Source organism: Squalius cephalus (genome assembly GCF_949319135.1).
Source record: "Squalius cephalus genome assembly, chromosome: 17".
NCBI classification, from domain to species: Eukaryota; Metazoa; Chordata; class Actinopteri; order Cypriniformes; family Leuciscidae; genus Squalius; species Squalius cephalus.
The window spans coordinates 24,966,340-24,984,316 of NC_137138.1; the positions used below are offsets into that span (position 1 = coordinate 24,966,340).

Here is a 17,977-nt window from a genome sequence, read left to right on the forward strand (position 1 = left end):
AGAGTTAGTGAACATTTAGTTGCAAAGTTACTTATAGCCAACATAATGTTCAAAAGGGACCATCAAAATAAAGGGTTACCAAAAAAATCCATCTAAATCCCTATGTGATTTTCTGTCAACTGCAGACTGGCTCTGACTTTCGGCAACTGACGTCAACTTCTCCAGGCTGCAAATCGGGGCAAAAGTCATGTAGTGTATTCCAGCCTTAAACGACATGAGGCTTATTTTTGTCCATTAGTTTATATTGAAATATTAAGTTCAGTTACAAAACTACAAAACTTTTAAGCTACTCAATGAAATATGCTATATACTGCATTATAAAATAACTTGCGGGTGGTAGGTTTTGCATACCGACTGTTATGTCCCTGATGATCTGTTAGCCAACAGCAACCTTGTTTCTAAATTGTATTGTCTCTTCATTAAATTCTTTCACCTCTTGAACACAAACCCGCTGATGGTATTCATAGGCCACTTCCATTGTCGATATTTAATCAGCTGTATGACTTCTTGTGATCAGCACACTTGCCTAACGGCTCTGGGGATCTGAAATGGAGGAACAACAAATGCATCTGATGGACACTTTGCATGATTTGCTTGTCAGTTGCATGAATTTGCCACAAGCTGGCGAGCCCCCAATAACAGATTAAAGCAAGGCCTGTTATTGTTCGAAGCCTAAACAGCTAGTGACAGCTTATTATCTCAAGAGGCTGAAAAGAACCGTCCAAGTTACAGCCGCTGGACTTGTCACCATGCCGTGTCAGTACTCTGACAAATCGGCCATGTTGCTTTCATCGTAAACATTATCTTTAGCTCTTGCGCGCATTTGTGCATGGCGGGGCAAGGGGCCGGCAAATCTTGGACTAGCTAGTTCTGTGCCGTTTCTATTACAAAAGGTAATGAGGAGAGGCTGGAGGTGAGAGTTCTCATCCACCCGCCGTAATTCCCGGGAGCGTGTTGTGCTGCATTTGGAATCTCACAGTGGATGACTGCACACCTCCTGTATTCGGCAGCTGTTAAGCCCTTGCTCTTTTTCAGCAAGTGCTGGGAGAGTATACTGCAAAAACTCATCAGGACAAACAAACCTGAATGCATGCAGCATTATAATGAATATTACAACATTAAGGTGCAGGTGAACCATTTAGCCTTTGAGAAACTCAGTCCAGACTTTTGTGAAGGGGATGGGAAGGGGAGAAGTCGTTTTAGCTAGTCACTTTGGCATCAGGATCCCTGTTGAGTGACAAAACACTTAAATTCTCTGCTAGAGTATACACTAAAAATGCTGTTGCCATTAGACAAGGGCAAGATCAATTTGGAGGTGTCAAAATGGGCCTTTTGAGGTAAAGTGCTATTCTGAAATGCTTGACACCGCTCAATTTGGCAGCTATAAGGTAAGGTCTTGTTTTTATGAGACTAAAGATTGCTGACTCCATAAAGATCAGTACCAGAGAGTCTCGGTTTCCAGAATATATTCCCTCACGCTACATACAACACATGGAGTGTGGCGCACGATGTGATGCTTCTAGGGACACGACTGATGCATTTGTTCCTATTCAGGATCTTCTGTTCCAAGCAAATCTCATTTATGCTGGCAAAAGCATTTCTCTGGGTTTCTGTTCCTGCTGTTGTTGAAAAATTTGCCCAGTTGTGACAAGAAATCGTTAGAGTATATCAGCCAAATCCTGCACAGACAACAAAATGCAGCCTTACTTTACTGTAGCGTTTACGCGACGTGACGGGGAGGGAAGACAGACACAGGGGGATTACGGACACGTGATTTTAACAAGCTTTTATATGACAAAACACAATGCATATAAAAGGAGCTGAAAGAGAGTAAGGAGTCAAGCAGGGGGTTGTGTAAGTCACTGCTTCAAAGGGATAGTTCACCCAGATATAAAATTCTGTCATCATTTACTCACCCAAATATCATTCCAAAGCCGTAATTTGACCAAAAAAATAAAAAATAAAAAATCTTTATGATGTCATACAGGGCCGTACTTGAAAATAAAACTTTCCGAAACTTTTACGAACCCTGAAAGGAATAGTTCACTTAAAAATGAAAATTCTTTCATTTCAAGATATTTTGAAGAATGTTGGTAACCAAACAGTTGATGGACCCCATTGATAAAATGCTATGGAAGTCATTTGGGTCCATCAACTGTTTGGTTACTGACATTGATTGTTCATCAAATTAGATGACCATGCACAAAAACAAAGCGAGCAATACAATGGAACAGCAGTGAGTGCAAACATTACATATTTCTGTAAGGAAACAACAACTGAATCGACATTAAATCTTTGGTTTGGTAATCTCCTTCGGGTTCTAACACAGCTGCACTTGGAGAGCAGCATACTTCAATGTCCTAAGATATAAGATCATACATCGCCACTTTGACACAAAGCAATTAATATCTTGAAATGTCCTGCAATGGATGATGACAAAGAAGGACATAGACAGTTGGCAAATATCCTGTCGTAGTCACAGAGATTAGCATATGTGCACAAGTAAATTGCAGTCCACCCATAGAGCCAAGCTGTTTATGATGAACTTGATAAATGACCATTAGCACATACACAGGGGTCAAGTGTGTGGGGGTCACAGATTAATTCTCACCGACAGGATAAAAGGGGGTGCAACTATCTGGCTAAATAATTGTTGTTTTTCTTACTGTATATACTTGATTTGCAGGGTCACTGAATGGAAGCTAAAGGCTACATTCATGATTAACTCATTCACTTTAGTCATGCGGAAAGTGTCCTTTGACCTACCCTCTGTATTGATTTATGAAAATATATAGAGGCGGTTACACTGAGTGCTTATAATTAATTAGCATGTCATCCTCATATCTGAAATATGAGAGGGCTTAAAGAGTTTATCCAAAAATGAAACATTCTTAATATCTTGATTTTTGTGTTAAAGAAGAAATAAAGTAATATAGGTTTGGAACAACTAATACTTTTTGGGCAGCAACCCTGCTGAAAAAACAAACAAACAAACAGCTAAAACCAGCCTAAGCTGGGGTGCATATATGGTGCTTTTCACGGCACTCAAAGCGCTTTATATAGAAGGGGGGAATCTCCTTTTGCCAGCATAAATGAGATTTGCTTGGAACAGAAGATTCTGACATATACCCCATATATATCAAATATATATATGGGGTATATTTGGGAGTCCCCATCACTATACTGGGGCGTTAGGACCAACACAGACCACATGGTGAGCAGCGCCCCCTACTGGCCTCACTAACACCTCTTCCAGCAGAAACCTAGTTTTCCCAGGAGGTCTCCCATCCAGGTATACTGACCAGGCTCAACCCTGCTTAGCTTCAGTGAGAAATCAGTCTTGGGCTACAGGGTGATAACGTGCGACCATAGTTGGCTGGTCATAACTGATGTTTAGCATGGTTTCCATGGTTTCTACCAAATGACCATACGACACAATGACACAGGCCATGTCTCTGGTTAAAATTTTTAAATTTAAACATTGTTGAAAACATTTGGGATAGTGTAAGTATAGAAGTCAACAAAATATATAACAATGTTCTAGTGGTTTTTGGATATTTGGTAGCACTTTATTTTACAGTCCTGTTTCCCATGTATATACTATGTACATATTATAGTTATTACAATACCTGAGAATTAACTAGGTACTAACCCTGAACCTAGCCCTAAGCCTACCCTTAACCCATGTAGTTACTTAATTATATTAACCTGTGCTTTCTTAGGTGAGTACACTGTAAGTACACGTAAGTGCACTTACTGAAAAATAAATGGCAACTGGATATTTTAATGCAAAAAAAAAAAAACCCCACATATTGTACCTTTTACCCAAGGGCAAAATGATCGAAGTCCAACAGACTAGCTGGGCGAAATCTCTGAGATGATATCTCTATATCACGCTTGTAAACATTTACGACTAGGCCTCAGCATTTTGAAAAAGTGCTCATCATAAATGTCCTCGTTGTATATAACCGATGCCTGGTGTCTCCCGTGTGTTTGTGCACCCTGCCCCATATGTCATTTTGATCAAAGGGAGAGTGTGTGTCAGAGAGGGGAGCTGGATCAATCTGAGTGTTTCACTCAGGGCTTTCTTCAACCCTGAGCTCTGTAATCACCTGCTTTAATGATGCCCAAGAGTCGCCATCATGCAGCCTTGACTCCGTCCTGGCACTTGGCAAGTCAGCAGCTGTGTCCTTACTGCTCCATGAGCAATCATGTCCATGAAATTCTCACCTTGTGTTGCTCGTTCCTGCATAGGGAATAGAAGTGTTTTATATGCAAGAATACTCAATTAAAGGTATGCTTAAAGGGATAGTTCACACAAAAATTCAAATTCTGTCATTAATTACTCACCGTCATGTTTGCAACTAACACTTTGACACTTCAAAACATTCATAAAGAGATTGTAAAACTAATCCATATGAATTGAGCGGTTTAGTTTAAATATTCCAAAGAGACTCGATCTCTTGATGAACAGATTGAATTTAGGCTTTTATTCACATATAAACATTGATCTGCGAACATAAACAGAAGCTCAACCTAACCTGCTTGATGCTTGAGTACAAACCTCATTGGTTCTTGCTGAAGCTCAAACTTGCTGCGTAACACAAGAGAATGAACCTCATTGGTTCTTGCTGAAGCTCAAACGTGCTGCATAACACAAGAGAATGAACCTCATTGGTTCTTGCTGAAGCTCAAACGTGCTGCGTAACACAAGAGAATGAACCTCATTGGTTCTTGCTGAAGCTCAAACGTGCTGCGTAACACAAGAGAATGAACCTCATTGGTTCTTGCATGTCAAGCACATGCTTGAGCTTCTGTTTATCACTGAGTTGATGAAAGTTTATATGTGAATAAAAGTCTACATTAACCACAAATTATCCCTTTAAGTAAACTTTTAAAAGTGCACTGTAAAAATGTCAAATTAAATGTTTTACTGTAAAGCATTTTAAATCAAATTTAGTTGTTTTAATAATATTTTGTTGTGATTTAAGGAGGTACACAAATTTTGATGTGTTGAACTTAACCCATGTAAAGTACTTGATTTTAATTTGAATTGCTGTGTGTTATTTGAGAAATGACATCAAAGTATAGAAGTAATTATAGAACAGTAGAAGTAATTATGAAATTACATATAAAGATGTAATTCCAAAATAACTTCTATTTAGTCCTACTTAAACTTCAAAAGTTCAAGTCAAGTGCATCTTAATTGCATTTCATGTAAATTTAAACCAGAATACATGAATACGTGAAAAAAAAACATGCAATTAAGTGTCTGAAAACATTACATTCATTTTGTACTTAGTTAGCATGAAACGGAAGTTGCGATAGTATTTTCGTCCCTATTGTGACGTATATCCAAGTGAAACAGCTTCTCAAACAAGAAAAAACTTAGGCCCGGGACTTGATTTTGAATGGTGTGCTATTGCTGCGATCTCATGTGAGTGACAGATTACCCCACCTTCACGCCGAAAAAACATGCAGGGGAGGGGAAGTTATTTTGATTAAAGATTATGAGGGCACATGTATAAAAAAAAAGAAAGATGTGCACGGATACAGAGTCTTAACTTGGAAACACGCAGGAGAATACAGTAATCAAACTCCTAAAATACTACCAAACAAACATAAACGAGACTAAACAATGAACAGAGGAAACTAAGGGATTAAATACACAGAGATTGATTAACAGAACTAAGAACAGGTGCGTATTATAATCAGTGACCGTGGAAACTAACTAGCAAACAGAACTCAGGCAAACCAGACCATTGCAAAGTATGAAAAAACAAAACAGAAATAGAAAGTAAGAGCAATATTCCATTAAAAAAATAGGATTGTCAATTTTGATTTCTTGTTGACTTTAAGTATTTGATATTTGTATTGTTTAAAGTAGCCTATATTATTCCCATAAGAAGTACTCTTTTTAAAAAGTATGCTAAAGTGTACTTCTTTTTCACAAGCTGTCAGCGCAAAGTCTGTTCCAAAGGACAGGCACATTATGTTGCCTTCTAAAATATCTTATGTTGGTCGAATCTCATGTATTCTCCTTGGAGAATGCAATCCCAGAATGCATTGTGCACAGTAAAAAAATTTGTTCAAGATGACAGCCAGGCAAGAGCTAGCTTATAGCAACATGTTAACTTCAAGCTCTTCAAAAAATTAATTGAAATCAATTGTGAGTTGAGTCTCCCATGCAAGTGTTACTTGTGTGGCAGATAAATTAGGGCCTATTCATAGGTGTCTATTCAGTAATGAACACCTTAGAATACTAATAAGATTAGAAGGTGGCTGTGGTCTAGATAACAAGGCAGCTCACTTGGTTTTGGAACCGAGATATAATGTAATGTAATTTAAAGACAAGAAAATGAGAATCTGAATGAGAACAGGATTTTATTGGCAAGTAAAATTGCTCTTACAAATAATCTGACTTGTCAGTCACTGACATGGGGCATGGCATTTAATAAGAAATGGTCTGCAGTCTTAATATGCTTAAATACAAGTGAAATAAAATTCCATTAGAATCTTATCAGAACCTGATAACTTAAAAACAAATGATCTGGAAGTTATATTGATTAACATTCATACCATAGCGTATCATAACCAAGTGTTGTTCAGTTTTAGGAAGACTGCATTTAAAAAAAAAACATAACTTAAAAAAAAAAAAGAAGAGGAGGAAGAAGAAGAAAAAAGCAATACATTAATTTATCCTATTGGGGCTAAGAGCAATTAGCATCAGTTCCTTGTGATCCCTTTGCCACCTCTCTTGCCAAGCTGTGAGAAATTTTCAAAGCGATTATGATTTTAGTCATTGTGAAGGAACACCTGTAGAGAGCAACCCCCTCGAGACAGTGAGAAATGTCAGCACTGAAATTAATTAAGTAAAAGCTTTTTTCCAATTATTCATGAACAGTCTGCAGTGAATGCGTTTGCTTAAGCGATGATGGTATCGTCGCAATAGGGTGAGAATCTTAAGGCTCTCGAGACAGCGCACTCAAATGACTCGAGGCCATCATCTTTTGTTTTTGCCATCAGTTTTTTCATTGTTGTTGTAAAACTAAGCCTGTGTTGATTTAAAGAAAACTTGATAAATGAAACGTTGAAGCTTCGAACCCCACAACAAGTTCAATTAAATAGTGAATTGCTTAAAGTATACGTATCTGTGGACAAAAATGTCTGTTAACTAATATTATGTGTGTAGTGCGTTATATGACAATATTGTATATGATTTTGCATATTAAACATCCCTAACATATTTTGTAATCTACAAGAAAAGACATATAAAACAGTTTTTTATATATAAAAAAGTGTCCATAAAAATAATTTCATATAGTCAGCATTTAAAGTGGATAAAAACCTTTCATCAAAGTTATACGTGAATTTTGAAGCATAACATGTAGCTTAGCAACATGTTAATGTAAAACTATTCAAGAAACATATCTGCTAACTGGATATATGTAAACATAGCTTTAAATTTTGCATATTAAACTTAAATTCGAACTTTAACATAACATCATCTAACATCATCTAAAACTTTTAAAGTGTCACTTCAGCTAAGAGATCAAACTTACATTATCAATAATGAATCTTTTGAATAGCCTTTTTGTGTTCTGCAAATAGCTTGAGGTAATTATTGTACAATAGCCCTAAAATACCTCCAGCCGAGGAACATTATCACTCAGAAGAACGTAATAGAGGATCAAAATGGCTCCCAGCTAAAGCACTAACCGCTTTAAAAACTTCCATGACAATACATTCTCAAATCAATATTTCATTAACGGGATAGAGGCGAAATGTTAATATAAAAACTTTTGCAGCACTTACACTGAAAGTTTAGCTGAAATGAAACATTGAGGGTGATGAAATGTTCATACTTTGTTTCGCCGCAAGTTCAATACTGCGATACACAAGGACAGTAAGACGCACTGAGGTGACAAAAAAACAGTTACATTATCAAATAAGCCTTTTGTTAAAAATGTTGTAAATGGAAGAAATTGGGACATTTCAGCCACTCCACATAGAAGTTATGCTAAAACTGTAATGTCCTCAGCAGTAAAAACATGGTCTTTAAAAAGTAATGATATGGGACTCTGAGTAAAAAAGTCAATTGATTTAAGACAAGTGAGTGACAAGATAAATATATTGGTTAATGAAACAAAATCAACCTTATTTAAAACCTAAAAATCTGAAACTGACAGCCCCTTTTACCAACTAAACAGCCAGTCTTCAATTCACCTGTTTCAACGTGACATTGCAGTGACATTTATTAAAACATATATGTTATTAGTGTATTAAATAAATTAAAATAAAAAAATAATAGGCTTTCTTATTTGCTAATGGATGTTGTTGAGAGAATTTGATCGAATTCCAACAGCGACACCTAGAGACTGGCATGAGGAGGAAAGCGTCTCACAGTCAGAACGTTCCTCTGCATGTTTTATTCCTCTAATTAGAGTTTGAGAGAGAGTACGGAGTTTTCAAATTTAACAAATGAAAAACGACAATAGAATCAGGAACCCTGAAATGCAGTAACAACACTTTGTTCATACTGGTTATTACCTGAATAAATTGCTTTTCCTCTCATACACATTTTTAAGCTTGTAAACTAGTGACTAAATTGATTGCAATTTTATTTTTGCGTCTGATGCAAATTATTATTCATTTGCATAACTTGGAATCTAACAAAACAAAAGGTAACAGTTACCATAACGAGATAGTTCAACTCTAATTTCTGTCATCATTTACTCACCCCCATGTTGTTTCAACCTTGAATGACTTTCTTTCTCCTTTCAAAAAGAAGATATAAATCGATATTTTGAGATGATTTTTTTTCCATCCATGGCCACCAAAACCGTTTGGTTACCAACATTATTCAAAATATCTTCTTTTGTGTTCCTCAGAGGAAAGACATTATAATATGGTACATGTTTGGACAACATGAGAAGAGTAAATGAGAAGAGAAGAGTCTCTCTCTCTCACTCTCTCTCTCTCTCTCTCTCTCTCTATATATATATATATATAAAAAGTTTGGTGGACGGTCTAAGCAGGAACACTAGGTGGAAAAAAAGTGAAACAGTGGTGTGGCTTTTACTTTGGGCCTCAAGGGTAAAATATCCCATAGTGTCTTGTGGTTTGGGCCAAGTGGTTTCTGCCACAGATTTTATTAGTAAGCCGAAATCATTTGTTACCCCCACAGGCTGATAAATGAACTTCTCTAGGCACTCCCTGAAAACAGAGGACAGCTCAAAGTGTTTTCCTCAGCAAAGTGTTTCTTTTTTCCTGCATCAACCTTAAATCTGTCCATTACAAAGAATTTAAAAAAAAATTCTAAAGAAGTTAAGGAGGAATATTATTTTTTTAAATACCCAGTAGGCTTTAGTTTACTTGCTGTTGCTAATCATGCAGTTGGCCTGCAGCAACAGCGGACATGCTAGTTCTAGAGAGGTTTTCATTGGACAAAATATCTGTATATGTAAGGTAAGTCATCAATATTTTTTGATTTGTTAGTTTATAGATGACCTGAAAGCTAACATAAATGGACTGAAAGCCACTGGAATGCCTCGGATGCACATTTCACATTGAACCATATGCTAGGCCTATATGTATTAGGTGCTTAGAAATGCTATATGCACATGGCAACTAAATTGCTTAAATATTGGTTTTGGGTCTAAAAAAATGTCTCAGCTGAGTGCCATTTGCTCATCTTTGCGCATGTCTTATTTATCATCATTTCTCTGTCTTGACATTTAAATTTCATGTTTCATGTTAGGCGAGTCTCCAAAACCAATGACGAAATCCCTGCAAACCAACTGTATTTTTTATTTTCAACAAGAAGAAACACTGAGCCTATGATATTTAGTTTAACAAATACAAGAAAGCTGTTAACAGATTCATAATTTTTTATAGACTTACATAAATTAACTCGAGGTCAACACAACATTAATCTGCACCTGATTATTACGTTTTCTACATTTTCCCCTCTTTCATTTGTGTTTATATAGGCTATGTGAGTGCCCATGCTAAACCTGTAGCTATGATGCTAGTGGTGGTTAGCGCACAAAATGCATTTGCTAGTTGGTTACTTATACAGATATTTTACGGTATGACTTGTGTCTGTCCTGTAGTGTAAGATTATTGGATTTATTTATGTTTATCATCCGCCATAAAAATTGTGTTTCGGGAACACTTAGAAAGTAATAGCACTCATAAATAGCCACATAATACACTGCAGCAGTCAGCTTCCAGAAGTAAAAACCCCATTGATTTTCTACAAAGGGGAATAGAGTGCAATATAGACCTATTAAGTGATGCAAACATACTAGTCAATTATTATTTGAAACAACACACATCAAAGTTGCACCCTCAGGTTAAATATAGGATACAAAATGCATCATGTATTTTGACGGGGTTTCCAACTACACTCAGAGAAATGTGAAGATAACCAGTATTGGTAGTGCTACGTGTTGAGCAGTCGAAGTGAAGGTGTAGACCAGGGCTCTAACCTGAAATTGAGGGCACTTGTCCGCTGAAATTGGGGCCAGGAGATAGCATTTCATTTGAGACCACACCAGAGGCCTCAGGAGCAGAGCTGTCTAACAAGAGCCACATGGAACTATGGGGACATTAGTGACAACACTGAGCGCATCAGCACTGAAATCTTGCTCTTACACTGATCCAGGTTTGGGTTCCTCTAGTGATGGCTGAGGTTTTAATGGATTAATGTCAAGCCTGATACCAGACCAGTGTAAAAGGGCATGGTATGCCTGCAGCATCAAACCCCAAAGTTCCAGTGGTGGAAATTGAACAACATTTGCAGTAAACAGTATACAGCCAGGATACAGCGCGACTAGTCTCAGCCTCAGACATCACACCCACAGACCGGTGTGAAAATGTGCAGTGTTGGAGGTCCTCCAGGACCAGGATTGGAATGGGAAATGCTTGTGGAGTTTCGGAGTCGTCATCTGGTTGAATTCTATGTGATTTCCCGGGAGACGTGAGACCTTATTGTGTGTCGCATTCTTTAACGATCAACCTGGAAACAAAGCCAAACCCCCTCATGGAAGAAGAAAACTTAGGGGTGGTTTAAACTAAAAATTGAAAACTTTTTATGCTGTTTGGCCGTTCATTTACACAACAACGATTTGGGGGCCTGAAAATGCAAAATTTTGAAAATCGGATTTCAAAGTGCAAGTTTTTGAAAACAAAATCGTTATTTTCTCTGTGTAAACTACAAAAACACGAATTTGTGAATATTTTATTTTCCTTTAATCCTCCCTTGTCAGGCTTATGCTACTCTAAGCAATGCCTGAACTTTGTATTTTGAGTACTTCTTGTTATTTTTACCTCTTCATGATGACTCGCTTGCTGTATTCCTCATTTGTAAGTCGCTTTGGACAAAGACGTCTGCTAAATGACTAAATGTAAATGTATACCGAACAGTGAACTTTAAAGACGAAGCAGAGTATGATCCAATTGCCTTACACAAGGCAACAACAAACAACCAACAAGGAAACTATAAAATGTAGTTACTTACAATTAAATGAAAAAGTATAAAAGTTTAAACTTATATTAAATGCAATTGAATTTAAGAGTGCTTTTTTTACCTATTTTAATGGGATTTAACTACATCTTTATATGTAATTTCATAATTACTTCTATTGTCTGAAAAATATAGGACTTGCTACTGCCAAATGCCAATACATACACGACACGCTGCTGTGAGCTTAGTGCTGCTGCTGTATAATATAGCATGCATGAATTACCCGTAGCAGATCTATATAGGTGGAGCTGGGGAAGATGGAGGGTTTCTGAAAGAGTGCTGCAATGCAAATGCTGACCAGTATTTGAAGGTTGAGCCAGCCCGGTCTCACCCCAAAACGTCACATACTGACGCGTCTTGACCATACGGCAACATACGACGAAAAGGGTACCCCTATAACGTCCATATGAGACGAAGACATAAGCGCACCAGCAGCGCCTCTTAGCGGTACCCTAACGCATACCTAAACCTACCCATAACCCAAAACGTCACATATGGACGTTTTAGGGGTACCCTTTTCGTCGTATGTTGCCGTATGGTCAAGACGCGTCAGTATGTGACGTTTTGGGGTGAGACTGTGTTAGTTGAGCAGCGCGCTCATTGGCTACTGATACAGCAGGAACCAATCAGATGTGCCCTATAGAGAATTATATGATTGCAAGCAGATTAAGTTATGGTTCTATCAGTCTGCGCTACATTGATTTTCATGACAGAACTTTGTAATTGTATTGAAACTTGCATGTCATGTATTAAAATATATTTGTAATTGCAATTTAGTATAAGTAAAATATATTAACTTTACATGTAATATCAAATAACACTGCCATTAAAATTATAATCAAGTACTTTAGCAACACATCAGAAGTCTGACAAAAGATGATTAAAATGTACTTTAAAGTAAAACTTTTAATTTGACATTATTGCAAAATGTGAAAAAAAGTGAACTTAAGTGTGAATATTACCTGCAAGTATAGTTTTTTTACATTTACATTTAAGCATTTGGCAGACGCTTACATCCAAAGCGACTAACGTTGCAAGGTAAACATTTGATCAGTTCTTTCTTTCCATCATGGGAAGCAAACCCATGACTTGGCATCGCTAGTGCCATGGTTTACTGTTTGAGATAAACAGGAAGATACTGTATTTTAACAGTATATTTTAAATACTTGTACACTATGTGCATATTCAATCCAAGGCACATTTCTTTTTCACAAGGGATACTTTTCAAACAGTTCATATTTTGTTAGTTAATCTGGTGGGATGTCAAACATTAAGGCCTTGCTGGTTTTGGAAGGGTGGAACACTCTTTTACGATCAGATTCAAGGTTTACAAGGTCTCGGCTGATAGATGAGGGAAACGCACAAAGCAACACTATTCCCTCAAATTATAAGCCATTAAGGAGCTACTTCAATTTCACCCTCCTAATTTAATGAGGGGGACTAATGACACTGCATAATAGGATAGAGGACCGTGCCTGTTTCAGATAGAACAACCAGAGCTGGAAGGGTTTCAGGTAATTTGGCATTGAATATTTTTGGGTGAGTTAAATCCATTTTCTACAAATAAAAAATTCATTGCATTCCTCCCTGCGCACATGAAACAGTTTTATATATTCAAATAATTTATAGGCCTACCTGATATACCGCAGAATCCAAGCATCAGTGATTCATTTCTAGCTTTACATTCTTTTCTGATTTAGTACAAAAGTTTCTTTACAATCCGAATTTAATTGAAAAATCTGAATTACAAAATGTCTTAGTATTTGGTTTATTGTTTTTGCTGATATGACAGCAGCACTTAAACTGCTCTTGAAGCTTGTGTAAAACATGATAATCATGTTCACCAGCATGATTTGAGAAAGTTCCAGAAAACATCTGCCAAGACTTGCCTAATAATCAATATAATAAAGATAGAATTAGTCCATATGAGGATTTGCATTGTATTTGTTCAAATCTAACCACTTCATAGCTGTGTATGTTCTACATTGTGACAAATTGATTGTTATTTTACAAAATTGAAACACCATTCATTTGAATGGGAATCTCCAAGTGCAGGTGTGTGTGTTTCTGGGGATGTTATATAGTCTCATGCCTTCATTTGTGTTTGTGTGTGTGTGTGTGTGTGTGTGTGTGTGTGTGTGTGTGTGTGCGCTCTGGACTGTGCCAGGTTTGGTTTTATTAATGAAAAGAAAAAAAGAAAAGAAAAAAAAAAACCTTGCCCCATTTCCCATTCATTTCAATGACAGGTCAAATTGACCCGCGGACACATGGGATTAGGGAGTTTTTGTTCTTCAACCACAAAAACATCTTGACTGTAATTTTTTTTGTGCATGTTCCCCAATTTCAGGTGGATGAAAATGAAGCAAGGTCTTGTACCATCTAATTGAGCACTCATTTTTTTGAGAAAGAAAAAATCTATTTAAAGCCATTTTTTTCCTTGAGAAAATCTGCCATGTTCTGAACCTGATTTATCTGCTTGTGAATCACAATCGAATTGTTACTTCGACCCCAACATATACATACTAATATATATATATATATATATATATATATATATATATATATTGAACCACAAGCTTAAACAAAAGCTGTGCTTGGCATGATTTCTTTATTCTTCAATTATTATTTACATGAACACAATAACAAAATAAAAATCAATGTTAATTTTACACTACAGTGAGTGAATAATAGTTCGGTTCCTCAGTTGCTGCACATACTCCTTGGCCTGGTCGAATCCGGTCTTCTGCTCGACGTTGGGCGGCGCCCCCTCAACAAGCTTTACGAAGTAGTGGCAGTGCACTTTATCCATGATGCCGAACATGCCACGTCCATGATAACGAATGCGCTTCAGGTATTTTCCTTTGCCAGAGAACGACTCCGCTGTAGAAAATATAATTCAACTGTTAGAATGACTGGTTTACTTTGAAATCCAAAAGCCATGTTTACAAATATATTACTCAAAATATATTAGAAAAGTCAGAAGCATACATAATGGATAAAACAAAACATTGGAATTAAACTAAAATAATAATGCCTTTTCATGCAAAATATGGATTCATTTTGTCTTTATCCAACAAAATATTGGTAACACTTTACAATAAGGGTTTATTTTATTACATTAGTTAATGAACATGAACTAATAATGAACATTACTTCTACAGCATTTACGTAACTTAGTTAACGTAAATCTCAACATTTACTAAAACATATTGAAGGTCCAAAGCTGTATCGGTTATCATTAGTTAATGCACTGAGAACTGACATGAACATTAACAACGATTAATAAATGCTTATATTTTGCACTTAGTTCATGTTAGTTAATGCATTAACTAATGTTAACAGAGACCTATTGTAAAGTGTAACCAAAACATTTTGCAAGAAAAACCACCCATTATCTTTTCTCAAATTGTTTTTTCAACAAAATGATTTTCACCAATTGTTTTTTCTCTTTTGGTTGAGTCACATATTTTTTCTCAAAACTTTGAGTTTCATTAGAGCATAAAACTGGTTAGCTTGAAACCATTTTTTTGCAAGCACGTCAAAGCACTTGCCAGCGTGTCAAGACGTTCACTTGTGAATTATTTTTTGGTTTAATGAAAAGTTTAAGATCTATGGATTGTATCGCTGATGAGTGACAGATGCTTATGAAAGCAGGGTAATGTTTACAGAATATTTAAGATAAACTTGTACATTTAAAAGTATGCAAAAAATTCAAAAAGGATGCACAAAAAAAGACAAAAATAACTCCATAGGAAAAAATAAAGTGCTAATAGCTTTGATGTTAATGTTTGGCATGTTTGTGACTTACCAATATATAGATTTGATTTGTATTCCACATTGTGATTCTTGACTGCCATCTCCTGAGCTTCCAGAAGAACCTTTAACACAAACATTTAAAACCTTATAGCTTCTAAAACAGATTTTGAAGTGTGACACTGTATGATCACATTGTTTTCGCAGCAAAAACATATTTTAATTAATATTATTTGAGCAGTTTCAAGTCATATCACTGTATTTTTACCTCTTTGATTATTTTAGCTCCCTTCTTGTCGTTGAACTCGAGCTGAGTTAATGCCTGGTCAATGGTCATACCTCTGAGCTGTAAAACACATTCATCACTAAAATAATGCAACAAACTCTATATCATCATCATCATTACTCCATATGCCATATTATGTAATTATCAACATTAGGAGTATAACGGTTCTCGGTTAATAAAATAAATAAATTCATAAAAATAAAATAAAATAAAACACTTGCATCGCGGTTCATCTCAAATCTGACGACGCATCTATAATTTGGTTTGTTGAAAATAACGACGCGTAAAACAGACAGACAGAGTTCAACTTTGTTCAATGCGTGTGCCGTATGCTTGAACACGACCAGTCATTTACGCCGTCATCACTCGGGTGTTGATAGCGCGCGAGCGAAGGTGAGACCTGAACAACACATGTTGTCATCTGGGTGTAAACTAAACTCGCGCAAATATTGAGTACTCTTTCAAGTTTTGCGCTTAAAAGGACAAATTCACAAAAAAATTGTCAACATGCTCGTCTTGGCAAGTATCCTAGCAAATGAAGAAGGTTATGTCTTAAGTGAACGTAAACAGTCGAGAAAGACGAAGCATGTGTACAGTATCCAAGTACTGGATCAGTGCATTATGTCTTAAAGTGACAGAAGCCTAAATATTCCTGTAAATTAAACAACAAAAGACAAGGAAATCACTTCCTGCTCTTGACTGATTAGCTTTTGTATCTTTATTAATTATTGATTAATCTTTAATTAATTTATACAGTGAAGATTAAATACTGTTAGTTTACATTTGATAACTTTATTCAATTTCTGCACCAGAAAACTACTGTTAGATGCTTGAAAAAAACAGAAAAGCAGTGCTTATTTTATTTGTATCTTTGCTGTAATGTATTTATTTGTGCTGTTGCTTGTAGTTTGATTATTCGTTCTTATTTTCTTTTCTTTTCTTTGACAGTAGTCCTATTTTCCGTGAACATAGCACATAGCGATCACTCACCAATTTAGCCAAGTACCACATCTTGTCTTTGCTGTATTTAATCTGACGTCTGCAGTGATGGATCTCCTATTTCACACACACACAAAACACAAGTCAAACCCAGCATAATTTAATGAACTTCATTCATTCACATACTGTAAAGGTGAATTAAGTGTATTACTAACAGCTGGTCTGCGTGGTTCATCTTTCGTTTGTGGTGGATATACAGTCAGATTTCTCCTTTCCCAGTGTTTGCTGTTTAACTCTGGGCTTGTGTGAAGGCATGACACTTGAGATAATGTAGAGGAAGATCCAAGCAACCTGATGAAAACAGCAGGACAGACCGAAAAACATTAGAGAATACATAGGCTGTGTCTCAAAACCTAGCGATCTATTTTGATGGCCAGAAATACTATTTATCTAGATAGCTATTTGAGACACATTCTGTGTCCTTTCCTTTGCACAGCAACTGCATGGGATGTTCTTACCTAGAGCGAATATGTCCACAAGCACGACCAATGGAGGCTAAACCTGTCGATAATGTTCATATAATTCCCAGTTAAACCAAAAGCAACTGAAATGCCAATATGAATATAAATACAACGTAAGTATATTTGATTTGACTTACCAGACCATGTCACTGCGGAGGCCGCCATATTGATTGTTAGAGATGTCCGATTCGTGAGGGAATCGTCCTTTTGATTCGGATCTTTTAGATGATTCGGTTGAATACAGTCAGTCAAAAAAATACTATTTTAAGTATTATACTATTTACTTCTTTTTTTTATTATCAAGCTTACTCATAAGTATTGAGTAATATTAATTAACTTACTATAGAGGGTTTGGTTTAGGGTTAGTTACTTGTAATTATGCATCATTTACTGTTATTATACTATACATGTAGTAACATGTAACTACGTCACCTTAAAATAAACTACCTTTTTCTTAATGACGTTGCATTTTATGAGCCAACTGAACAACAACTGAACATTAAATTACAACATACTCTAAATGTAATAGAAAAAAAACGCCAGTGTGTAACTACATGCTAGTTTTACTGGGAAGTTTTAGATTAGGTACTAGCATAATATGAATATCCGTAGACGGGCTACTGGTACTAGGATGTCACGGACTGACTCGTGTAAAAGAATCACTAAAATGGTGTTTCGAACCGGTTCTTTGAACCGAACTATCCGAAAGAACCGATTCTCGGAAATTATAGGTGAATACGTTACGACGCTTTGCTTTACGGCAAGGGTCACTGCAAATGATTTTAAAGTTATACTTTTTATTATTAATGGAAGGTTTGTTTCCTACTAAAATATTAAAATGACAAATAAGGCCCACTAAAATATTTTCCGGCCAACATGTTTATTGGATGTTCTTAAAAATTTTTTTGACTGTGTCTGTGGTCCCTTCTCGCGTTCCGTATCATTTTT

General features: G+C 36.3%; 1 protein-coding gene across 1 annotated transcript; it reads right to left on the minus strand.

Annotated features, from left to right (window-relative positions):
* Positions 1-14,119: 14,119 nt before the first annotated feature.
* mrpl22 (mitochondrial ribosomal protein L22) lies at positions 14,120-17,657 on the minus strand. Its single transcript, XM_079847888.1, has 7 exons — positions 17,167-17,657; positions 17,027-17,069; positions 16,724-16,859; positions 16,560-16,625; positions 15,552-15,629; positions 15,339-15,408; positions 14,120-14,410 (listed from the first exon to the last, which is right to left on the minus strand). The coding sequence occupies exons 1-7, from the start codon at positions 17,192-17,194 to the stop codon at positions 14,202-14,204; spliced, it is 630 nt and encodes a 209-aa protein (XP_079704014.1). The 5' UTR covers positions 17,195-17,657; the 3' UTR covers positions 14,120-14,201.
* Between the last annotated feature and the right edge of the window lie 320 nt (positions 17,658-17,977).